At 43.1% G+C, this 12,070-nt stretch overlaps 1 protein-coding gene across 2 annotated transcripts in view; it reads right to left on the bottom strand.

Moving 5' to 3' along the window:
• Positions 1-12,070, bottom strand: part of ARHGEF3 (Rho guanine nucleotide exchange factor 3) — a 313,805-nt gene that overhangs the window by 208,699 nt on the left and 93,036 nt on the right. For both annotated transcript variants that reach the window (XM_037132091.2, XM_037132090.2), the window contains exon 3: positions 444-510. In XM_037132091.2, coding sequence (XP_036987986.2) covers positions 444-510 — 67 coding nt within the window. The remainder of the gene's footprint in view (positions 1-443; positions 511-12,070) is intronic.

The following is a 12,070-nucleotide window of genomic DNA, read 5'->3' as shown; positions in this document are numbered from 1 at the left end:
ATGACTTTGTGATTGGGAGGATTTTATGATTACCTTTAAAATCTCTTTAAAGCTTATAGACTTCTCCTGCTGAAAAGAAAAGCTCCCCATGAAGTCATATATTTCCATATTAACAGACTGCACATGTCTGATTTATTTTTTCCTTCACGGTGCACTGGTTCCTTCCATGTTCCAAGACAACGGCCTTAATGCCCATCTCATTAACCGGACACCTCTGAGCTTCCTCAAAGATGCCTCCAGTAGCCCTCAGGGCAAGCGAACATCAGCAGACGCTTACTGGGCAACTTATATTTGTTAATTAAACCACAACCCCTGATGCAACTGTGACTCCCCCAAGTAGCAAGCACGGAAACTGTCTCAGTGGAACGTTGATTAGTGAAGTCAACCCCAACCGCGTCCTCCCTGGATCTCCTACATGGGACGTGCCCAGGGAAAGCACTTACCCCTCTGAAATTCCAGGCTTTAGGAGAGGGAAACATGGCAAAGTTGTTTTGCCGCTGCCGTTTAGGCCTAAAAGAGGAGAAAAGAAAAGACAGTGTGTTTGTTATTCACTGGTTAGATATTCAGAGGAAATCACGGGCTTCAGATGCAGCTTTATCAAAAACAGAGCTACTTGGAGAGATGGCCCAGGCACAGGAGCCACTGGGGTTTTCTACAGCTCTGCAATCTCGAGCAGCCAAATTCACTCCAAATCCCTCCCAGCCCCCCAGGAGGAAGGCTCTGGAATCCCTTAACATAGTCAATCCCTTACCCTTAAAAAATAAAATAAATTTGAAAATTCAAACTGATGTGATCAAAAAGCCAGACCAAACTGCCAAGGATGATCTTTATTTTTTGCACACAAACGAGTCCCCAGTGAACGCCGTCAGGTGATGTTTAGAGCTTCGGCTCAGCCTGGAACTCTCCCCTGCTGCCCACACGCTGGGGAGTCCCAGCACCTCGGCTCCACGCAGGCCACACTTGAGCTCCAGACACTTTTTTTAGATTTTAAATATTTATTTACTTTTAGAGAGAGGGGAAGGGAGGGAGAAAGAGAGGGAGAGAAACATCCATGCGTGAGAGAAACATCGATTGGCTGCCTCCTGCACGCCCCCAACTGGAGACCTGGCCCTCGACCCAGGCATGTGCCCTGACCTGGAATTGAAGTGGCCACCCTTTGGTTTGCGGGACAACGCCCAACCCACTGAGCCACACCAGTCAGGGTGAGCTCCAGACTTTTAAAGGGACAATGAACAGGACATGTAGCCACTTGTGCCTAGTGAGGACCTGGTTTCTTCGCCTATTAATCTCTCCACATGAGTCAGTCTCCTCAGACAGGATGGAGGCAGCATCAGGTTGAGTCAGCACAAGGGGCAGGTAAACCAGGGAAGGAACAATGTGGCCCGACAGCTCCAGGCGCACCAGGGACACCTTATCTCTCTCTTGTGAAGTGAATCCAATTTTGTGGCTGCCAGCATGCCTGCAGGGACACCTTTCACAATGTCTTTATGGAGTGATAGATTACTCCTCCCAAAAATGTTATGTCTGTTAATAGGGGTTTTCAAATTTCATGTTGGTCTGTGGTACCATCTCCCCGAACAGCATCCCTGACAAAGGTCCCCCTTGGGCTTTCCCTGAAGTTTTAGTCACTGCTGTCCCGAAAGGGTGTTGATGGTGGTTTTCTACATGATAGTCACATCCTTCCATTATCCTCTCTGCCAGTTAGCAGACACAAGGCAAGATGCTTGCGGTGACCATTGTACAGCTTTGCAGTATGTCAGGCCTGAATAAAAATCTTGATTAGCCCTGGCCAGTGTGGTTTGGTAGGTTGAAGTGTTGTCCCATAAACTGAAAGGTCATAGGTTCGATTCCCAGTCAGGGCACATGCCTGGGTTGTGGGTTCATTCCTGTACTCACCTAGTCAGGGTGAGTAAAATACAAGGTAATTTCTAGAATAGCAGCAGCTAATGGGTATTTAGTACTTAAAAAAGTGTATGTATGCTAATACTTCATGAAGTTAATCTCACAGACTTACACACTGTAAGCTAAGGTTCCTTACTGAACACATTTAGTAGATAAGAAAACAAAGACCTAAGGATAGGTGACTTAACTATCATCACACAAATAAAATCCTGATTCTGATTTCAGCTGTCTGATCTCAAACCCCGTAGTGTTTTATTAGCTGTGAGACCCTGAGCACAAGGCTTAATCTCTTGAGCTTTCACATTCCTATGTGTAGAACAGGAGAAATAATACCCAGCCCAAGGAATTAAGATAAAACAAGGGCTCTAACTCCAGTTCTATCACTGCCAAGTTCTCAAGAGAGGTCAGCATGGTGCCACCCACCTCCCAAATACTGGCTCCAAGAACAGCCTTCACCCAGAGGCACAGAATTGACACAGAAAAGCTGGGACAACACCAAACAGACAGGAACCCCCACTTATGTGTCTTTCTATCCAGCCCCCTTCTCTGCCTCCTCCTCCTCCTCACCCACATGTTCAACAGTAAAAACCTAGGCTAATCACATCTCAAGACAAACAGAGAACACGTGGGTGGTTATTTAGATTTAATATCCTTCTCTATTAAGTAACATGTTGGTCTAAGTTTTTCTGAAAAAACATTTCTTCCTAAAAAACAAAACAAAAACAACTTAGAATTCAATACTTCTCCCTGGATTCCATTCCCTCCCCACCCCGGTTATAATTGGGTTTTGCTTTTCTAATCATTTGATGAGCTTCACTGCTTCCAAAGCAACAACATATACCAGAACACTCTGAGGAAAGGCTTAGTTCACAGAAAATGATGATCATGGTTAATTAGCTGTGATTAAGTTACACGATATGCCAGGGCCTGTGCTAAGCATCCTGCCTACATCATGTAAGTCTCACAATAACAATAAGATAGGTCATTATAACAGGTTATATTATAATTTTAATACATGATATGCAGATAGTATTACAATGATGTTATATATTATAACACTGTATTTTATATATAAAACGTTATAATGGCATTACATATTTTTAAAAATGCAACTCTGTATCATAATATATTTTCATATATTATTATGGTATAATGGAGATATTATCATTACCCCATTTTACAGATGAGATAAACTGAAGCATAGAGAGGTTATACCATATGCTCTAAGTCACACAGCTGGTAGGCCAAGTTGAAATTCATACCCAGATGTGTCTTATTCCAGATCCAGAGAGTGTAGCCCCTTTCGAAAGAGATAAACCCCACCTAACAGGGCAGAGCATGCTTTTAGAAGAATGCAGCCTGGGGCTTCCTTGTGGGAGGGCACCAGTTTGGCAGGGCCTCCCACTCTGAGGCCTCTTTGGCAGAGAAAGAGCACCAGAGCAAGTCTGTCCACCCAGGGCACTCTCGGGGAACTTGGACACACCCTTCTGTGGTGGGGAACTGCCAGGAAACCTAGGAGAGAGGGCTGCCCCTAACTTAGCTCCCCCTATCCATGCATTCCACCACCAGGGTTCCAGATCACTCACATTTAACAACCTAATCTGGCATCGTGAGAGTCTCCTGATAGTTTGTTGCCTGCTTCTCCCTAGCCAAGCACTACCACCCAGGTGGCTTTGAAGGATGAGCTTCAGGGAGTGAAACCCACTCTCCACAGGCTTCTTTATGCCTCCTGTCAGGGATGTTGGCAACATAAACTGCACCACCTCAGAAGTCCGTCAAGGCCAGGTCCTCACACAGGAGGGCAATCAGTCCTGGGTATATTTCTTCTGTTTTAGAAGCAACTGCTTTGCACTGTCAGCCAAAGTCCCAGTGAGAAAGTGGCACTTGGATCTACAGGTTTCTCCAACACAAAGATATGCAGAGGGGCCTCTTAACAAGGCCAGGAGGAGGTACAGGTAGTGTGTCCAGTTATGGACCCCTAATGCGAACAAGGCCTGTGCTCGGTGCATACACACACGGCTAAGAAGCACAGCAAGTGTCAGAAGACAATGCCGCCTGGTGATCATCCACCTCACAGAGGGGCCGATGGGAAGCTGGGGATGGGCGTGCAGGGGGAGAGACAAGTGCTGAGACAGAATGGACAGCTTCTTGCCTGGAAAGAACTTACAACCCTAGGAAAGGTTGGAAAGAAAGTTATAAACTCTCCACCTTAGGAGAGCTTAGAGTAGAAATGCCCATCATAGGAGTGAAAAGTCACAATTCAAGGTGCATTTAGGAAATGATTTCAAAGTCAGGTGTGTGCATGGCTGGACTCCGAATGAGCTCAGTAGCATAAGAAAGGCCTCAGGGTTGGCAACAGCAGGTATTTTCCAACCTGGTGAAAACAAATGGGATGCTTTCTCTCCGTCTTGAGAAGAGGACTAGTGCCTATTCCAGAACATCTCCGGAGAGTGGGGTTTCCCTGTGCACTGGGTGCAGCCAAGAGGCCGATTGGCGGCTCTGACACTGGCTCCCTCCCTTTCTTGCTGGGGACTTGAGCCAAGCTACCTACTCTCTATTCCCTCTGAGCATCTATTTTCTCATCTGTGAAGTGGGGATAACAATATCTTCACAAAATAGAGGCATTAAATTAACGTACTACAGAAAATTTTTAGCAAACAGCTTGGCACTTAATAGGTTCTCAAATGAGCTATCATCATCATCGTCATCATCAATTTCGAGAGGATTCCATCTTTAACCTAGTACGGTGGAATGTTACTTATCATTATTGTTGGTAAGGCTCATGTTGGAGAGACAAGAAATTTACATTGATTCTTACCTATTGGATAAAATATAAGTAAAATAAAACAAGAGATTCGATGTGCCAGGAACATTTATATTAGGTGACAACATGGCCACAAATATCAACCCAATGTAACCATAAAAAAAGACTCCCATTTTGCACTCTAATTTCCCGCTCCCTTTTCCCCTTCCTAAAGATTTTCATCTTTGCCAGCATATTATATATGTGTAAATATTTTAATGTCTTAATTCTGAATCAGAGCATCTTGCTAATGAAACTTTCCTTTTCTTTCTTTTGTTCTACCTCTTTTCATCCATGAAGGAAATGACAGCATTACCAGGAACACTGAACAGCTATAGTTTATAAGAGAAATTAGTGCTGAATGTAGGACCACCTGGGCCAGATATTTTTATCCTGGTTGGACCACTTAAGATGGTAGTGGTTTTCTTTCACGTAAATGTCTTCTTAGTTTCTGTTCTTAGTGTATAATCGAGGATGGACTGGCAGGTGTTTAGACAGGTGAGGACCCGACTCTTTGAGGAGAAACTCACTATAAGAGGTAGTTTGCAGAATGAAACGCTCACCATTTTTACTTCTCTCTTAAACAAAAGCACAGAGGCACCACCCAGCAACATGTTTTTTTTATTTTATTTTAATTGTTGTTCAAGTACAGTTTTCTGTCTTTTAGTCCCAGCCCAGCCCACCCCCCCAGTCCTCCCCACCAGCAACATGGTTTTGTAGCTCACCAAGCCACACTTGCTTTCATTCTACTCATGTCACGGCTGCAACTTCAACTCCTTATTTCCTGTAAATTATGTGAAAAAAGAATCACAGGACCTCGCAAGTAGTCAGCTGGTACAACCACTCAGCCCTAGTCAAATCCTCTTTGCAGCAGTCCTGTTGAAAAAGCACCCTAAAAGAAAGCCCTATACTCTCTTCACAGGGGCTCACACATTACTTTATTTATCAGTACTTACTGAGCACCTACTCTATGTCAGGCACAGTGCCAGATACTAGAGATATAGCAGATACAGAAAGACAACCCAATTTTTAAAAAATAAGAGAAGAAAGAGAAGAAGGAGGAGAAGATGACAATGACGAAGATGACGTCGACACAGTAAGTCTTTCCAAAAAATGTTTTAAAAAGTGGTAATGGGGTGTATCAAAGGAGCTCAATCAAGTTTGGAGGATCCAGAAAAGCCTCCCAGAGGACAGGAGGCCTCCCTGTGACCCGACAGAGACAAAGAACTCAACCTGGTGATGAGAAAGGGAACAGGAGGCCAGGCCACAGGAAAAGTATGCTAAAACGCAAGAGGTAAAAAGTTGACCTTTGAAAAGATTAACAAATGGACAAAACTGGCAGAATGAATCTTGTTTAAAAAGGGGTGTGGAGAACACTAACAAGCACTGTAATGGATGGGGGCACCGAACTGCAGACACAGCGTCAACTGCAATGACACAAGAATGCTGTCAACGACTCTATGCTATTAAATTTGAAAACTTAAAATGCATGAACTCCTAAAAATACATCACTTACCAAAACTGTCTCAAGGAGAACTAGAAAGCCTGAAAAGCTCTATAACTTATAGAGAAATAAAACACCAGGCCCAGACAGGTTTACTGATGAATTTGACATAACTTCCAAGAAATAGGTCATTTCAATGTTATACAAACTGTCCCATAGAACACAAAAAGAGTCCAGAGTCAAGAAATAAAGGAGAGATAGCACATTTGAAAACTAGAAGTAAACAATGACAACTTAAATATCTGTCCATAAGAAGTCACATTAAATGAAGCTATGTTCATTCTTCACAATGTAAGACCATACAGAGGTATATATTAAAGAAAACTCTCAACAACAAAGGAAGAAGAATGAAAATTTAAGTTGCAGGAGATATGCATGTTACTGTACAATACAACATGATAAGATACTATTTTGGAACACACAAAACAGCACTCTATTCTTTATAGCCACACGCACATGTAGGGAAAACGTAAGACTATACCAACTGCAGAAGAGTGGTCCTCTCTGGGGACTGGAGGGGCAAGGGACTGGGTGGGCACACATAAGGCTTCATCCCCTCCTGTCATGTTCTATTTATTATTCACATACAAATTCTGAAGTCAATAGGACAAAATGTTCACTAACTGTATATAGTAGGTACAGAGATGAATGTTAAAGTTATCAATATTTTGCTATATGGGTGAAATAGTTTATAATTAAAACAATAACAAACAAATGAGTAAATTATGGCACAGTCATACAATAAAATACGAGGGCACCCATGAAAAATAATGTTATACTTATGTGCTCACCAGCAAATGCCTTGCAATATGGCATGTGAAATAAAAAGACAAGCTGCAAACCCATTTATGTTTATGTGCACGTGTGCACGAGCACACATGAACACACACTGCAAAGGCACAGAATCAGCTGTGTGTACACAGAGTGAGGGCCCTGACAGGGTACACGCCCAACCATTGACAGTGACCGGTTACAGAGCTGAGGGGGGCACAGAAGCGTAAATGTGGACCTTAACATTTACAATACGTATTTTAAGATCTTTACTGTGAAAACATATTGTGTATATAATGAAAATGATAATGACGTTTATAAAAAGACCTTGGCAGGTGGGAAAGGAGGTGGACAGACATGGGATGAGGCTGGCTAGGGCAAAGCCTTAAAGGCCAGGGTTGGGGGGTTTGGGCACCGGGCTCCCCTCAGGTCACAAAGTAGAAAGTGACATAATGAGATTTGCTGTTAAAAAGACCCTTGCGGCTAAAGAGGGGGAAAAAATAGCCAAGAGCTTCAGAGTGAAGGCAGAGACCACTTGAGAGGCCACTGCAGGCGCCCAGAACCACGGCAGTCTCTCACACATTCAAGGTTCTGAAGGCCTGGACGTCTAAGCTCCATTCACACTTCTGCCTCCCATTCTCCATCCCTCAGCCAGCTGTCTTTTATTTTCTTTTAGAAATACCATGTGAGCCACATATGTAATTTTAAAATTTCTATTAGTCACATTAAAAAAGTAAAAAGAAACAGGTAGGTTTAATTTTAATAATACAGTTTATTTAAACCCAATATATCCAGATATTATTGTCAGTCCAACATGTAATCAACAGAAAAAATATGAGAGATATTTTACATTTTTTAATACTAAGCCTTCAAAGTCCAATGAGTTGTTTACTTTTACAGAACAGTGAACTGACACCATCCTTGTTTCAAGTGCTAAACAGTGGCACATGGCACGTGGCTACATATTGCACAGCAGAGCTGCAAAAAACCATGCTGCTGCTTCAGAGCCTCAGACTTTGAAGATGCACTGCTCTATGTCTCAGCAGGCGGTGGCCAGCCAAAATATGTCCATTTAGACCCATATGAAAAGTAACATGCTTTTTACTGTTATTAAAGATTTTATTTTATTTTATTTTTTTGAAAAGAGGGGAAGAGAAACATTGATGTGGGACAGAGACATTGATCAGTCACCTCTCACATACCCCCAACAGGGCACCTGACTGGCAACTCAGGCACTGTCCTTACCCTTACTGTCCTTACTGTTCAGCTGGTAACTGAACCAGAGACTTTTTGTTTCACAGGCCAGCAGCCCAATCTGAAGAGCCACACCAGTCAGGGTGACACTTTCCATTTTTAAAAACATGTTCCAAAATGATTTTAGTATCCAACTGAATTCAGAAATATTCAAAAGAGCAAAATGTTTCACAAAGGCTTTAGAGAGGTGGTATCTGAAAAAAACAAGGGAAATTATCTTCAGGTCACAAACATACAAATGACCTTCTTAAACAGAGAAACAAATGAGATGCTTCCCCAAAAGGAGAGAATCTCAAGCAAATGTCTATGATCTTTTCCTAAATAATATGAACTACTCTATTCAAACTAATTCTACAGTTAACTAAAAATAAGAGGTTGAAATGATATTTTAAAACCAATGATTATATTTGTAGTTCTCCAATTGTGAAATGCTTGTTCAGGTAATTTTCTTATATATATACACACACACACAAAAGGTTGCTCTTTTTATTGGTATGCCAGGCTATAGCATGTAGCAAAATGTCTAGCTTTGGACAGTAAGGGTAAGGACAGTAACCATATTTAAAAGGTATATATTAAATTCCATCAACTTGTGAATGCATAAACAAAGTGTGCTATATGCATAAATGGAATATTATTCAGTCACACAAAGGAATGAAGTACTGGTATGTGTCACAACATGGAACAACCTTGGAAAAACACAGAAAGAAACCAGACACAAAGAGCAGCGTATTGTATTATCCCATTTATATAAAACACCCAGAAGAGGCAAACCCATAGAGACAGAGAGCAGACAAGTGGTGGCCAGGGGCTGGGGGACGAGAAGGAATGAGGAATGACTGCTTAATGGGCACACAACCTCCTTTGGAGTGAAGACAAAGTTCTGGGGCCAGAGAGTGGTGATGGATAGATGACGCTGTGGATGTAAGCAATGCCACTGGATTACTGTATACTTTTAAGTGGTTAAAATGGTAAATATTATGTTATGTGTATTTACCGTAATTTTCTTAAAAAGTGAGAGCTATATACATGTATTTGCTGGCAAAATAAAAGATATATACTTAATGGAAAAAATCCTCATGAAATAGTAATGCAAAATAAAATGTTATTAACTGCTCCAGAAGAGGGAATTCTGTAAATAAAAGCGAGGAAAGCAAGCATCTGTGTGGCCTGGGAATTGATGAAAATGGCTTCGACATGAAGTTTTATCAGCAGTTGCAAGAAATCAGCCCTACGCATTCCTGTTTCTAAGACACGTAGGCACGTGAATCATTCAATAATGATAAAAATTCCCACACTCTGGCTTTCTGCACTTCTTTCCACCCTCCAGCCCAGCCCCAGGCCTCTGGGCTCAGAATCTGTAGCAACACCCACTCCATCTTCTGCTTCCAAAGCAGGAGCCATTCTACTGTGTTTCCCTTTTGCACTTTAGCTTCCTACACTGCTTTTATCTTTAGAACAACTTTTGATGGGTGCAGTCTTCCAGAATAACTGCCAATAGTAAATGAATTTCAGTGATTCTTGAGTGGCACCATAAGGGAGCACTTAAGAGCACCGACACTGGAACTAGCTGTGCAACACTAGACGAGGGACTCAACCTCTCTGTTCCCTACTTCTCTATTGGTAAAATGGACACAATAACAGGACTCCCTCATAGGGCTGTTGTGAGAACTAAATGAGTTAATGTCTGTTAAGCTCTTAGTACCTGGCCCTAAAAAGTGCTTTCAGAGTTAGCCCCCTTCCAGGTGACAGACTCTGGAAGGCCAGGGCCAATTCCTGGTTGTCTCTTCACTCCCTGATATGAGGAAGAGCTTAATAAACAGCTGCTCACTGAATGTACTATGGTTGCCCTCAGTAAGTCTGTGATCACCAGTATCACAGATTAGACTTATATACACTGACAGAATAGGAACAAAATCACACACAGTTGAAGGAGGGAGGGGGGGACGGAGGGATGGAGGGAGGAAGAGACAGAGCAAATTCACAGGTGAGGCCACCTCTTAGCCAACTCCTGAGCACTGGCCTCGGGCCCTGAGGCAAGCCCGACCCAGAGCTGTGGGTCCACACCCATCTCAGCCTCCTCTCTTCCCCAAGGCCTCTCTCAGTCTGAGCTAGATCCTGAATAGGCACTTTCTGGACAAAAGGTCCTTACATTCCAGCCAGACCTGCCTTTGTCCAGAACTGCCTTAGTGAACAGCCCCGAGGGGAACACTAGTCATCAGGGCTGGATGGGACACCCAGCTCCAATAGGACACCTTCCCAAGGACATTTTGAGTGCTTTGGATCATACAAGATTTTTACCTTACTTACCCCCATGTAGTTCCCTTCCTGTCTCCTCATCCAGGAGAAAGTACCTGCAAGACGCCAGAACTTTCCCCATCAATTAAAACCTCAAACACCCTGAGAGACAGCACCCTACCCCCATAACAAATATTCATGTCCATTTTCAAATTCCTAGTCCAGTTGGGCCATAGAATGCTCATTAATATTTGCATGCATTAGGCAGCCACCATAAACCTTTCTAGAACAAAATAAGGCCCTGATAGGAAGCCTGAGGTGGTCAGATCACAGGCGCTGCCGTCTCCAAGAACTAGGTTCAAGCCCAAGTCCACCACTGGCTTTGTGCAATTCATAGAACTTCCCCAAATCTGTTTTCTAAACTGAAAATGGACATGACAAGACTTAGATTTCATAGGGTTGCTAAGAGAAGTAAATAAATAATTCCTGTGAAGTGCTTTGCATACTCTCTAGCTCACACTGAATGCTTAATAAACGTTAGCTCTAAAGATTTACTGTCTGCCACATGCCAGGCAGAGAGTAAAACACGATTCCTGTTTTCTCAAAGTGTACATTACACATTAGGAGGTGGTAAGTTCTATGGGGGAAAACAAAGCACAGCAGGGAAGTAGGGATAATGGGAGTAGCTGATGTTTAAATGGAGTGTTCAGGGCAGACTTCTCCAAGAAAGCGCAGTTTGAACAAAGACCTGAAAGAGTGGGGAGACAGTCTCAGGTGGACAGGACAGCACGTCCCATACACTAGAGCAAGTGAGTGAGTGAGCAAAGAGCAGAGAAAGTCACAGAGGGAACAGGAACCAGACAGCAAGGGCCTTCAGATTATTGCAAGGTCTTCGGATTTTAGTCTCTGCGTGATGGGAAGCCCTGGGAAACACTATCCATCTGAGTTTTAAAAGAACTGTTTTCAACGCCGTGTGGAGAAACCAGCTGTAGGAGTAGAAAAAGAAGAATAGAGAGGGGCTGAGGAAGTTCCAGGTAAGGGACAGCAGGGACTTGGACAAAGATGGTAGCAGTGGGGGTGGTGAGCAGCGGGGGACTTATGTACAATCTGAAGGTGGGATAACAGGATTTGCTGGTGGGTTGGATGGGGAGGATGAAATAAAAGAGAAGTAAAGGACGCTAAGAATTTTAGCCTGAGCAATTAGGATAATGGAGAAAACCTATGGGAGGAGCAGATTTGGGGACAAAAATCAAGAGCAGACATAGCATGTTTGAAATGTCACATTTGAATTGGTATGGCCCTTCAAATGGAGATGGAGCTGGCAGCTGGTTATAAGAACTGGAGGCTGATTCAACTGTTGTCAGCCTTTAGACAGAAGAGGAATTGAACCAAGGCGAGGGAAGACCCAGGAGAGAGGGGTCACCCCAGAGGCCAGTGAAGCAAGTATATCAAGGAGGAGCACTCAACTATTTCACCAAGCAGGAGATGGAGAAATGCCCCGAGTCTGGCAAAGCAGAAATCCCTGGCGACTTGATAAGCAGAAGTAAGTGGAGTTGGGGCATAACAGCTGAAAGGTACCTAGAAGCACTGTCTGTAGA

This window comes from Artibeus jamaicensis, unplaced genomic scaffold (assembly GCF_021234435.1).
Source record: "Artibeus jamaicensis isolate MK-2021 breed Jamaican fruit bat unplaced genomic scaffold, CSHL_Jam_final contig_519, whole genome shotgun sequence".
NCBI lineage: Eukaryota > Metazoa > Chordata > Mammalia > Chiroptera > Phyllostomidae > Artibeus > Artibeus jamaicensis.
This window is presented reverse-complemented; position numbering and strand designations above follow the sequence as displayed.